This window comes from Numenius arquata, chromosome 11 (assembly GCF_964106895.1).
Source record: "Numenius arquata chromosome 11, bNumArq3.hap1.1, whole genome shotgun sequence".
In the NCBI taxonomy this organism is placed as follows: Eukaryota; Metazoa; Chordata; class Aves; order Charadriiformes; family Scolopacidae; genus Numenius; species Numenius arquata.
In genome coordinates, this window is record NC_133586.1 from 34,618,408 (window position 1) to 34,632,263 (window position 13,856).

General features: G+C 42.1%; 1 protein-coding gene across 1 annotated transcript; it reads left to right on the plus strand.

The window, feature by feature from the left end:
* The first annotated feature begins 739 nt into the window (after nt 1–739).
* Nucleotides 740–12,964, plus strand: ATP6V0E1 (ATPase H+ transporting V0 subunit e1). Its single transcript, XM_074155934.1, has 4 exons — nt 740–957; nt 3,193–3,240; nt 8,334–8,461; nt 11,522–12,964. Exons 1-3 carry the CDS (start codon nt 854–856, stop codon nt 8,425–8,427), a joined length of 246 nt encoding a protein of 81 aa, XP_074012035.1. The 5' UTR covers nt 740–853; the 3' UTR covers nt 8,428–8,461; nt 11,522–12,964.
* The last annotated feature ends 892 nt before the right edge of the window (nt 12,965–13,856 follow it).

Sequence of the window (13,856 nt, forward strand, 5' to 3'; positions counted from 1 at the left end):
CTGCGTTTGCTGTGGGATGTCTCAGGGTCTCGGGTTGATGCTGGAGCTTGAGGAGGGGGGTGACCTCGCCAGTGCTGGCGGGGTAGAGCGGGCTGGCTTCCAAAGGGTAGGAGTGAAGGCAGAGTCAGTGCTGTTCTGTAAGTGGAAATTAGGTTTTTAGAGACTTATAGGTGCATAATTGAGAGCTGCTGCAGCGTGTTGAAAACAGCCCTGCAATTAATTGAATGTACTGGTGCGGTGAGTGGCCCTCTGCCGATAGAGAGGGAAAGGAGCTCAGCTTTGACGCTGAGAATTGAGCAAAACTACATTTGCACTTCTGAAATCATTTATCGGCATTGACGCTTGACACGAAGGCTGATTTAGAAGGTGACTCTGAATGTCGCTTTTATGTGGGCTCGGAGGTTTGTCCCCCCGCGGTTCCCACATCTCCGTTAGTGCCGTTTTTCTTCCCCTTGAGCCGGAGCCCCCAGCGGGTCCTCGGGGCCCGCTCCTGCCCGCGGCCTTCTCAGCTGTCGAGCCGCTCTCCTGCCGCAGCCTTCGCCGCCTTCCCGGTGTTTTGATGAGCCCAGAACCGGCCCTGGAGCTCCACCCCGGCCCCGAAGGCTGGTTCCTTCTCCCCGTCTCGGACTCGGCTCGGTGCAGACCCGTTGCCGCCGCCGTCCCCTCAGCGCCCATCGCGGGGGGCGGGGCCAGACTCGCGCTCGTCGCGCCTCCGGTGACGTAGCGGGCGCTGATTGGCGGAGGCGGCGGGGTGGGGCGCGGCGGCCGGCCGTGAGGAAGGGGAGGGGAGGCACCTCGCCGGGTCGGACCGAGTAGTTTCCCCCCCTTCGCTGCCGCCCCCGCCAGCCCAGCCATGGCGTACGGTGGCCTGACGGTGCCCATCATCGTCATGAGCGTTTTCTGGGGGCTGGTCGGCGGCGTCCTGCCGTGGCTCGTACCCAAGGGGCCTAACCGCGGGTGAGTGACTGGGTGCCGGCGGGAGGCCGGGGCCGCTCTGAGGGCGGCGGCGGGCCCCTTCCCTTCCTCCTCAGGCATTGGGGGGGGGGCACCGTGTGAGGAGGCTCTCAGCGGAGGTGGGCCCGGCGCCCCGTACCCTCGTGGGCCCGCCGGGCAGCAGCAGCGGCCTTGCGGCCCCGGCTCTCTCTCGAGTTCCCCTTTTACCCCACCGTCGAGGCCCGGCGGCGGCCGCAGCACCGTATCAGCCGTGCTCGTCGCTCCGCCGGGCCCGGAGCCGCCGCCTCCTGCCGCAGTGGCCCTGCGGGCTGCTCGTCGCCGTGCTGGCGCAGCGCGGAGGGCGGGCGGGCCCGGGGCCCAGGCGGCTGTGCCCGCCGGGATCCAGCCGGCGGCGGAAAGAAGGGAGCAAACGCCTGCGAGGCTTCCCGAGCGCGGGGCCGCAGCCAGGAGAGGAGTCTCCGGCCTTAATAATCGACGGGCTTGAGTTTTCCCCTCAAGCCCAGTAAAACCTCTGCATACGCAGCGTCCTGGGGCAAGGAGGTGTATGATAAAGTTAGATGGGTTTTGAGCAATAACTTCCTTTTTCTTTTCTTATTCGTCTTTTTCTAACTTACTCCACCATCCTCTAGTCTCATACTAGATGAGACTGCAAAAGTTCCTGTAGTAAATCTCTGTTTATGCTTAAATGTATGCTGGTGGCCCGAGGACAAAACCGGAGCCTAAGCAGAGACGTTTTTCCTGCAGGGATCGTAGCTGCTCAGATTAAAAAGTAGACAAGGTTTTGTCTTTCTCTTTTCTCTAGGAGATAATGACTTCTTAATCTCTCTTCTCTCTGACATCCCCTCTACTCCACAGGTACCAACTGTCTTTTCTCTAAGTTGTTTATCTAAACTTGGAGGAATTTTCCTCAAGTCCTACTTAGTTTTGATATTTACTGCCTCAGTTTCAAACCTGAAGTGTGTCTTCTACCTGAAAACTTGCCTGTTTTCATAAGTGTCTTGGAAATAAGTCTTCCAGGCATGTCCTTAAAGTATGTGGGTCGCCAACAGATGTTCTGTTGTTACTCCAAAATGTGATGAACAAATACGTTCTTATTCTATAAGAACACATCTGTAGTAACACTGTGTAGTCTGTTAACTTCTCATCTTCCTAAAAAAACCAAAACAAACAAAGAAAAAACCCAAACAAAAACTCAAAGCCTGTTTTTGAACAGGATTGTTCTTTTTGTAACAAAAAGAAGCCAATGCAAACTTTCACTGACCTAAGAATTCACACTGCGAGGGTTAAAACTCCCAAACAATGACTGAGACTCCCTGGAAAGGAGGGGTTCCTGAAGTCTTTGTAGCATTTGCTTGAAAGTTGACAAGATGGGTGTGTGTTGATAGAAGAAAAAAAGTTGGATGTTATCCATGTCACAAAAGGGTTGGAAGTTAATGAGCTGGCATGAGTTTTTGTTACTTGGTTTAGGGGCAAAATACATATGAGAGAAATACCTTTTTATAATTTAAAAAGAAAAAAAAAAAACAACTCCACTTTGCTGCTAAGTTCCATGAGCTGCATAGATTGCTTGCTGTTAGAAAACCTCATTTCCTTTCCTCTCATTTCAAAATCGTGTGTGTGTAGCTGTAGTTCTTCCATTTTCAGTTTCAATAGCTGGTTGGTTCTTGCTTCTTTTCAGCTTAACTATGGTTTCTGACACAGTTTTCTTTCAGCAAGAAAGGAAAATCTTACCCTACAGACAATTGTGTGTGGCTTTGAGATCCTATTTTGTATTCAATTTGCGAAATATTATTATTCATGATATAAAATTAAAAGATGTATTTTGATACCAAAATTTTCTGTAAGCAGAATTTTGCAAATGGAGAAAATGTTTTCAGAATACTGGTAGCGTTAGAACATCCAGCTTCAGTAGTTTAGTAACTTGCTGGTAGAAATGACTGTGAAATGGAGCAAGGACACTGACTGCGTAAGATTTTGCTCCTCTTAGGAGTGATTTTTGTTAAATACAGTTGTATACCTCTGTTTGCCGGAGCTGTGTCAGTTCTTTTGCAGAGTCTCAGGCTGGGCCTCTGCAACTTACTCAGCTGGAAGAAGTTAGAACGTTTATGTTGAGTCACCTTCCATATGATCAAAGTTGAACTCATTCTTGTTTGCTGTTGGGGTTTTTTTTTCCGATGTATCTTGTGGTCAGTCATAACATGACACTTAATCAGCTGTTTCTCTCCTTCCTTTTTGCAGTGTTATCAACACAATGCTGGTGACATGTGCTGTTTGCTGCTACCTGTTGTAAGTATAAATAATGTCTTGCCTCTTAATCAAGGCACAGTTCTGATGTAATCAAAAGTTCCTTTTTTATATCCTCAAAACGTTTAGGAGGCAGCTTTTCAAATGTGTCTCGGAGATTTAGACACATGTATTCTTTGACAGCTCTTAGAATTCTTAGTTCTAAAGATTTTCAACCTGCTGGAGAAAGCGTTTTCCCGTTGGAAGATACTGAATTAAAACATAACAGAATTCCCCTTGTCCTCTGGCACGTAACTGTTGAATAGTGCCCTGTGTTGACCTGATATTATTCCTTTCCAGTTCACTAGCTTATTTGCTCACAAGTGTAATGGCAGTTTGTCAATTCTAGAATTTTTCTGATTCACAGTAGCGAAATGACTTTTTGCCTCTTTCATTCCTTATACCTTACATTTATTTCTAAGGTGATACTAATTTAAACCTACTGATGAGTTTAGCTTCATTCGGTTTGACTGAATATATTCTCAAAATCTGGTAGAGCAGTGGGTGGAAAAACTTACACATGGGGGTTTTTTATATATGACAAATATTTTTTGTGACACTGAAATAGTAAGACCATTTCTATTTAAATGCACAGTGTATTTTGAGGCTGTAAGGAATTAGTAGAAACAACAAAATGCCTTGTTGAGGAGTTTGTCATACCGTGTTTGGTTTTTGTCAAGAGGTAATCCAGCTGTAACCCACAAGAGAAAGCATATTTATTGTTTTCTCTCTCTGTTTTTGGTTTTGTTTTGGTGTTTATTTTTAAGACTAGAGACTGATCTTCTCAAAGAAAGTGCTAAGCAGAAATAACAATTTGCTCTGGAGAGTAAACTGGTAAAAGTCTGGTTAGATCTTTAGGGTTAACTTGTAATAAAATCATTATTCAGACTTCCACCTGAGTAATATTTGTACTTTCCTGAGGTTTTTAGGCATTATTTATGCTACTCTAAGGAGCTTAACATGAATATTTAGAAAAATGGATCTCTAATCTCAAGATTCATTCCTAAGAGCTAACAGCCAAAAGCCATATTACCAGTGTCGGCATATTCCAGGAGAAGCCTGTTTAGTTCCACAGTGGGTTGGCCTGTGGCACAGGCTCATGCAGGTTTGATTTAGTTTAATAATGTGATATTCAGGTTTTACACAGGTGAGGCCTATTTATATTTTTTTTTTTAAATTCACTGTATTTGACATGTGAAGTCTTAAGAAATCATTCTTCTGGATAATTGTTAAAGTACAGCAAACTTGATCCTGTGGTTTTTTTATCCATGACTGTTTTTTAAATGAGTTTTGCTAAGCAGATGTAGAAACTTGAGAAGAGCTTTGTAGTGCCAGCAACTTGAATTTGAGATTGAAATTTGGGAATCACAGTGCTATGAAGGCCTCCTTGCCTGCTCATAAAGTACATAGCAGCCCAATCTCCTGATAGGTCCCAAATGCTTGCCTAAGAAAGGGCAACTGGCTGCTCATCTTCACTAGGTTACTGTGTTTTGGTTACAGTAAATTGGGGTAGGGTTTTGGGGGGGAAATGTTTTGCGTTTTGTTTCAGTTTTAAATTCTCACTTAAGTTCTTTCTATTCTGTATTTTAACAAATAATGTCCTACTCTTCTAAAGTCCTAGAAGCTTAGGGTTCGTTTTCCTTACTGTTTGAAGAAGGAGAGTTTCCTTGAATTTGAGGCCATGTGGCATCTGCACAATCCTCTGGATTATGATGTGAAATGTATTTGTTGTAGAACTTCATAACTTTGACTGAATGCTGTGAACTCTTCAAATGTACGGTGGTGTTTCACTTGTAAGTTTAGTGATTTTTGTACCGAGACGGACCTATTATAAATCTAATGTCATTAACATGATTTATAATCTGTCCTTGCATGCCCAGTGAGGGGGTTCTTTCATAATCTTGTGGGCTGTAACTTGTATTCTGTGTTCTCTTTGGCTTTCTCCAATTACACCTTGGAAAAAGAGCAGCAGCAAAATCTTATTATGTTTTTAACCATCGGTAGTTATACCCAACCACATCAATTACGTATGTAGTGTCTGCTTGCCAGAATACAACAAAAAGCAGATTTTTCTCTTCATTTGTTCCAAGATAGAGCTTGCCTAATCGCACAGTCTCTTTTTTTTTTTTTTTTTTTCCTCCTGAATTCTGTATAAAATTGTAGAACAGCCCTGGTTGGAAAGGACCTCTAAAGATCATCTGATCCAACCTTTCTTTCCTCTGTTTTATTCAAATTTATGTAAGTTTGTTCTTCCCGTATCTGCTTCTTTTTTGGGGGGAGGCATTGAAAAAAAATTTCAGGCCTTAATTTCAGTGACTAGAGAAAGAGGCTAATTTTTCCTGCTGGTTGTGAAGGAAGCCCAAAAGAGGATTCTTTGTTGGATAAGTTAGGGTTAAAATAACTGGTATTGTCCCGGGTATGGTCTCTTCTGTATTTTTGTGTCCTTAGTAGGTAGCTAGTACCATCACCTACTTCTTTGTAGAGTTGTTTAGAACTCTGCTAGACCTACTTTCATACTCTTCGAGTTACCTTTCCAGTTGAAAATAGGGAAAAAAAAAATTCTTGTCTTTATTAACCATTTGATTGACAAATTGATTTGCATCAAACCGAATTTGTTTTAAGTAAGTTGAAATTTGATTAACTTCAAATTTAAAGCTGTCTCTTCTGTGTTTAGATTTAGCAGTGATCATTTCGAATAACCATATTGATCACATGGTGTTAATTTTGTTGTTCTTCGGGAAACAAAGCAGTTCCCAAAAAAGTGCCACGATATTCTACTAACAGAGGACAGTGTACTTGAAAAAGGGTATTATTTGCTCCTGATTCTAAAAGGATTAAAATATGGTTGCCCAAATTGACATTTAAACGGAGATAGCAGGACCTTAATTTGTATTACGCAGCATAGACAGATGGCAGTTATGGTAGAAAGACCTTTTAAAAAAATCTTTCTGGTAGAACATAGGGACTTTTAATTTCCTTGTCTGAGCTGGGTAATTAACACTGCCTGTTGTAAGTGGTATCTGGTAGAATTTAAGGGCCTGTGGGTGGCTCGAATGCCATACCTGATTTTAGCAACTCTGGAACGTTACGCGTTGGATACAGAGGCTTGCTTTGTTTTGCTTTGAATGCCGTGTTTTGTTTTGCGTTGTCATGATACATTATTGTATAAAGCAGCATCGCTTAAGCAAAATGTGGGAAAAGCTTTTCCATCTTGTTTTAATCTTGAATGCAAGGGAGTCATAGAGCCCAGTGCTTAACTACTGCTTTAAATTATTAGGTCCTAGCAGAGCAGGGAGGAGGAATATACTATTGACCTGTAATGCCACTGTGGCTCATAGCTTGGGTATCCAGCATGGTCCCAACAAATAGCTTTTGAAAATGGCACAGTGCTTGCCTAAAGCATGGTTATACAGCTGGGGGACGTCAATATTTTGAATGTGCTTCCAGCTCATTTAATTCACAGCCATGCTGGGTCTGAACTTAGGAAGCATAGAGAGGTGAGAGATTTGTGCATAGAGTTCCTTCCTTCTGTACAGTGAGAAAGAGAATAATGTGCTTTCACAGGCTTTTAGTGTTCCTACCCTCCTCCCACTTCTGTTAGTTCAGGATGCTAAAGGCAGATGGTACAGTGCTCTGGCACCCTATCTGTCTTTTCTATCTGAAAATTAACCCTTGCAAAATAAATTCTGTGATATTTTTAAGAGCTAATTTGCTTTTCTCTTAAGCAAATTTAACCTCATGATTAACATTGTTTCAAAATACGTTGTTGTTTTTGCTTTGGATAGCAAAGTAGAAACATGTCAACCTAAAGGTTAGTGGCTGTTCTTGGTGGTGTCTTGCTGATGTTTTAATTGCTTTGTAGAGCCTGGTACTTATTTCCAGGCTTGCATGACTGATAGACCGCTGCAGGCTCAGCACGTCATTTTAACTAGAGTCCTACTTTGTATAAAACTGAAAGCAGCATTGAAAATAAATATTTGTAAACTTTAAGAGGATTGATGTGTTTTCTTTCGTCTGGCCCACATCTTTTGCCCCTGGCTGTTCTAGCCATTTTACAGCCGACCTGCACTTCGTTTGCTGGTCAAAGCATCAAGGTTTGTGTGGAATTTTCCATGACTGTCTAAGCACTCTGATACATTTGTGGCAGCTCCCATTACAAAGCTGCTCTGCTTTTTCTCCTCCTTACAAAGCATTCTAGAAATAGCAGACAGATGAGCCAGTGTGTTCACTAAATGTGTTTATATAGTTAGTATTTAACATAGATTTAAATCCATGGAAGCATCCATTGTTCTTTCTGAATATTGTAATATTTACAAAGCAAATACAGCTTTTAACAGTGGAATATTTATTTCTGTTTAGCTCTCCTGGATATTTTCCACAAACTGCATTCCTCTTGTTCTCAGTTCTGGCTATGGCTTCTGCAGTGTTAGTTTGTGAGCTGCTCTGATGACAAGGCTCGTGTTGCTGATGATCTGGGGTTTGTTGTCATATTGATTGGTTTTGTTGTTGTGGGATTTTTAATTTTGTGTATGTGTGGTCCTGTAGCATTGTACCCTTTTGCTTCAGGTTCCTGTTTCTTGATCTCTGTGCTAGGCTTAAATTCACTTTTGTTCAGTCTCTGATGAAAAACATCCCATGTCTGCAAGGGTACATTGTCCTACACTGAAAATAAAAGTAAATGAGAAGAGTATGTTTCTCAGAGGTTTTTTTTTAAGGAATGCTTCAAAGGCACTGAGAAAAGGTCTGTCTCTTACATTTCTTTCTCCCGAGCCCACAAATACCTGAGTTTCATTGTCTGAAAACACTTTCCTGTCAAAGGAAAAGTACGAGAGAAATGCTGGCACGTGGGTTTGTGCTGCCTTAAATCAAAGACGGCAAGTTATTGATTGAGTTGCGGAGTGATTCGGTACCAGATCTTTATTGCAGGTATCTGGTGTTTGTGTATGAGCTTGAGTAAAGTTCAATTTGATAGTAGACCCTCCTGAAAATAGTCTCTTCTCTGATAGTACTTGTGCTCTGGACAAACCTTTCCATTATTGTAAGCTTCATAATTTGGCTGATGTTCTCTCTTTTGGGTTGGGGGGTTTGTCTTGCAGTTGGCTGATTGCGATTCTGGCTCAACTCAACCCTCTCTTTGGGCCACAGTTAAGCAATGAAACAATCTGGTATCTTAAATATGACTGGCCTTAAGGATGTCTGTCCTCTGCTGCAATTTATTGACGAGGTGAGTATGATCAGACTTATTAATATATTTGGTACGGTAAAGCTTCAGGAGAAATTGAGCAGTAGCGTAAGCGGTGTGTTCAGAATTGCTGACTGTTTTGCAGGAGAAACCTATCTATAGATTGCAACAAAACATATTTTGGATGTTAATCTAGACTGGATACCATGGAAAGCTTGGACTGAATTCTTGTACAGTTATTTTTCTCTGCTATCATGTCATGTGGTGCTGTGTTCAGTGAGCAGGGGTTGGTAAGGAGAACAGTGCATTTCTTCTTCCTATAGGAAAAAAAAAAAATCAGGCTGTGGTGTCTTTTAATAGCTAGCATAAGTGGATTCTCTAATCTTTAACAACTGTTAAACCTCTCTTCAAGCCTGCTACCATTTCATCCAAGACCTGTCTTGATTTCCAAGGAAGTGTAGAAATATGTAGTTGCCCTCGTTCATCTTGGAGGTTAGAGTGAGAACTGCAATTAGAGTGGGTTTTTATCTCCTGTCAATGTATAGCACTAACACTGAGCTTTTTTTTTTTTTTTTTTTTTTTTTAATGATAGCCTGTGTGCAACTTTAATCATAGGTGAGGGTGGTAGTTGCTCTCTGGGTAGTGCTATTGGAATGTTGTTGTTACAGTTCTTGGGCATGCTTTCTGACATGACCAGCAAAAATACAAAGTCTTGTACCAAAAGGTAGAGAAGTTGTGGATGCCCCATCCCCGGAGGTGTTCAAAGCCAGACTGGATGGGATTTTGAGCAACCTGGTGTAGTGGAAGGTGTCCCTGCCCAGGGCAGGGGGGTTGGAACTCGATGATCTTTAAGGTTGCTTCCAACCCAAACCATTCTGTGATTCTATGAAAAGTACCATGTTGACTTCAGGCTTCTCTTAGAACGGCAGCATTTGGAGTTGAAGGTTCAAATGAGGGGTAGCTGTGGAAAGAGGTACACATGATTTCAGTTTTTATGCTGCTAACTGAATAATTAGACACGCTTAGTTTTTTTTAACTGGTTCTGTTGTTGGGGTTTTTTGTCTTTTTAGGTTTAACTGCCAACCCCCTTGCTGTTATTACTTTAACTTCTGTTTACAGAAGCCCAATAGCAGCAGACAGATGACAGTTGATGTTACAGCTCAGTTAAATGCTGACTGTAAAGCATCCTGAACATTTACCCTGAAGCAAAGCTCAGCTGCTTCAAAGTAGGCTTCATCTGAACTGCGGTGTTGTCAGACTGTGGCATGTGTATGTGTCTGTAGCTTCTCTTTTAAGCAGCAAGCAGAAGTTAAAGGTAGACTTGGCCCTGCTTCAAAGTAGAGGCCTGTAATTAGCTCAGTCAGTCAAGCTGAATTTCCTATGTGCATTTTCACTGCTCGTGTGTTAACACATAATCAGTTAGCTAAAACAGAGACCAGTGTATTCTGGCAATGGGCGTACAGATCCCTGAATCCCAGGGGATGATTCAGTTGCCTGGGATGTGAAATTGAAATGTCGTTATCTGGACACGTGGATGCCTTGGATATAAAAATTGGGCTTCCTTCTGACTGATAAATGGTCTGTGTGTTGTAACCAACAAGGACAAACTGGAGATGAGATAAAGCTCTTGAACTCCAGGCATCTGCTAAAAGAATCGGAGCTTTCCCCCTCCCTTTCAGTGAAGGATTTTCCACAGATCCAGGGGTAAATTTGTACCAAGGAAGAGAGGGAAATAGTGCGTTCTAGGATGGCCAGAAGGTTTATGTGAGGAGCTGTCATTTTTTAACTTACTAATGGAGAATTTGAGACCTGTATAGCACATGCTGTTGTGTTATATGAAGCAGTTTGTTTCAACCTTTGATATACCTCATTTCCTTGGCTTATGTTTAGAATAAAATGGAGGTTCTTGTCTTTGTGAAAAAGAATGCTTTAAAAAAGTAAAAGCATATAATGATCCTCAAATATCATAGTTAAATATTATGTTCTTTCTTGCTAGAACTGTGCTATTACAGGACATACTATTCTCCACGATCTTGTTTGAATTACTCTTGTAGCGTTGAGCGAGCTGAGCAGCAAGGACGTGGCTACGTTGATCAGGCTGCAGTGCCCCGTCTTTTGCTGTTGAGCCTCCCGTTGAGTTTCTCACTGGAGAGGAGCTGTGAATTAGATTCCATCTGAAAGAGTTGGAATATACCTCTGACACTGCTTAAAATCCCATAAATACAGCTACTGTTTCTTGTTTGATCAGTTATTTTTGGCTTTTAAGATGTGCTTTTCCAGCACTCGAGGTACATGTACTATAATTTTTTTTGCCTCCCATTTCTTTCAGTTGAGGTTTGGATGGATTAGTGTGGTCGATGCAAAGAGTTAAAGCAAAGAGAACGAAATACTAACTCCCAGAGTGGAGCGACCTTAATTAAAAATGAGGATGATCTAAGCAAACCCAATTTACTTGACCAACAGAGCAGGCTGAAAATGCACACAGAAGGCTACTGCGTTCCAGCGAGGAGCTTCTACAGATGTTGACTTTACTGATCTATGCCAAAGTTACAGAAGTTCGGTCTTTCTTTTCAGTCAGTGTCCCTGCAATTCAAGTAATGATGATGTATCAGATGACTTGTCTGTATAATCAAGTTAATGGCTTGGCTGGCAATACGTAAGAACATGCAAACTCCTGTAGCTGTGGCACATACAGGCTGTAGCCTGTCTTAAGCAATGGGATCTAACGCCGCTTGTTCTCCTTAACTTTCTCCATTTACAGTCTGTGTTCTCAGTCCAGGAACTTTCTTCATGCAAGTGCAAGAAGGACTATCATCCAGATGTCTGAATGCTGTTACAGCATTCAAAACTTTCTAGTAGATTAGCTGTTCTTCCAGTTTGTAATGGAACTGAAACTACTTGTAGTAACTGCAGAAATTAAACTGCTGAGAAAGCAAGAAAGTAGAGGTTATTCTTGAAGCTACGTATAGATTAATTATCTACAGTCCTTGACCATTTCTCAGTGCATTTGTGGAATGGAAATAGTTGCAGTTAACAACCGGGTCTTCAATTAGTAAATTGTCTCCATGAAAAGGAATAATTAAGTTGCCTCTTGCTTTACAGGTAAAGAAGAGATTTCCTCCAGATGAAAAACTCCACTGACCCAAAGATGCCTTTAATGTAGTTGGCTGGATACCAAGCCTGCATTAATGCCTTAACCTTTCTATTGTGCTTCAAATGGCTTGTTCAAAGCCCTGTATTTTTTTCCGACTGTACCGTTTAACAGTGTGCCTCATGCAATTTATACTCCTCTTTGGTACTGTAAACTGTTGCCTGTTAACTTCAGATGTGATGAAAATTTCTAAAGTTTTTATGGGTCATGAAGTCAGCTTTCCTGTTCATTTTACTCACCCTGTAGGAACACTGTATGTATCTCCCAGGTCTGAGGTTGTCTGTTGCTGTGCTTTCACCCCTGGTCTCTTTGACTGCACTTGAAAAAAACGTGTGCAATGAAACTGTATGAAGAGAGGAGAAACAGCGGTGCCTCGTGCTGATGGCATTTTTTTTTTTTTTAAATGAGTTGTGTTCTTGGGAAATTTGGTCTTAAATTTCTCCTGCCTGGGAATAAAACTAATCCTCTGCTTTATACAAAATGCTCTCGTGCCGTGTTTAACTGTTACGATGTGCTTTTCTGTGGTTTTCATCGAACAATAGTTGGCCAGAGTTGAGGAAACTTAGACAATGTGGATAAACTGGAATAAAGTCATGGAGTGTGATGAGATGAGCATGCTTGCTGCCTGTATCGAGGCCTCTTGGGTAGTTCTAAAATAGGATTAAGTTTGTAACCTAAAATTGCTGGAAAGTCTGCAGGAAGAAGCAAATGCTTAGTAGCTCGAGAGCCTCTTCTCCACGAGCTTCCCACTGCTGATATGAGGCGACTGGTAGCAGAGATAACACGTCTGGTCTGAATGAAGCTTAAATAGGAATTTTGATAGGAGATCGATTTAATCCCTAGCCTTTTCGGAGGATACATATACTGATAAGCAATTTGAACTGAACAGAAAACACAGCAGCAGTTGTTTTATACCAATTTGACACTCGCACGTGGAATTGCAGACCTGATAGAGCACGTGGCAATGTCAGCCAGAGAGGAAAGATGGCCGCGGCTCCTCGATGTCAGCTGAGTCCATGGGGTTGGCAGTGAATCTCGTAAGTCGTTTGCTAAGGAATGGCTTCAAAAGGTATAAACGCTGCACAGGAGTCTGTGTATGTACAGTCTCGCCTCCTGAAATCATCTCCAGGTAAATTGCTGTTATTCCTTACTGTGTGTTACTGCTACGCGCAAGGACATAAGGGAGCGGTTTGCTGGTTTGGGGTGGTTTATTTTCCCTTTTTCCTTTTGGATAGCCCTGTTAACTTCTTGAATGGGATAGTACTCATTTCTACACAGGAAATTCCAAGATCCTGACAAAAAGCTGTAACTTTGCGGTGATTTGAAAACTGGACAGTGTGAATTGCAAAAGAAACAAGAACGCACCCACTGTTACAAATAAACGTCGGGACTGGAAGAGTGGATTATTATTTTTTTTTTTAAGTTACCTGCTACTGAGAGCTGTATTGTAACATGCGAGAAGTTGTACACCGTAATGCTATATGGTTTGTGGCAAATAATTCCTAAGAAAATTGGAAAGCAAATGATCTTATGAAAGCTTAGGTGGTTGGTTGTTTTGTTGTTTGTTTGTTTGTTTGTTTGTTTTTTGTTTTTAAAGTACGTGTGGAGGATAAGGTACGTTGCCATCATATGGGGGGGGGGGGGAAGTGCTTCAAGACACTGGTGACAATTCTGAATATGTAACAGGTTTTTAAAATATATTGATCTTCCTGTCGTATTTAGCCTAATGTGGGACACGGAAAAAGAAAACATCCAGTGGCAAACAGTGGGGTTAGGCTATTGGTATTGTCACTTGCTTTCACAAGCTTTCTGTTTTAGGTTCTAAGCTCTCCCTCCTTGTAGAAGATCCAGGAGGAGTCAAAGAGTTCACACGGTGTTGGTGAATTTCATGTGAAGAGCTGTTCAAAGCCTGGACAGACAAGCCATGGTTTAATTTTTATTTAGGTTCTTTCCAGATAAAGAAATTTCCCTTTATCCAAATGTTTAATTTTTTTCTCTGAAACAGGTACCAGGTAGTAGCACGATTGAAGAAGCTGAAAAAATAATCTTTTGTTTCTGTTCTGCTGAATGTTGTGTGACCTCCCGTCTGCATCGCGATGATGGAATGGTCTGCTCCGTGTGTGCCGGGAATTAACGCTGCTGCAGATTACTTCTTTTTTTTTTTTTTTTTGCAGGACTGCAGGAAATTAGAGCAGCCGGACTCAGCCGCTGGTGTTTAATGAACCACGCAGGTATCGAAGCCTTTAGCAGTTGGCTTCTTGCTTCCTGACAGCAGAAGAGAACACA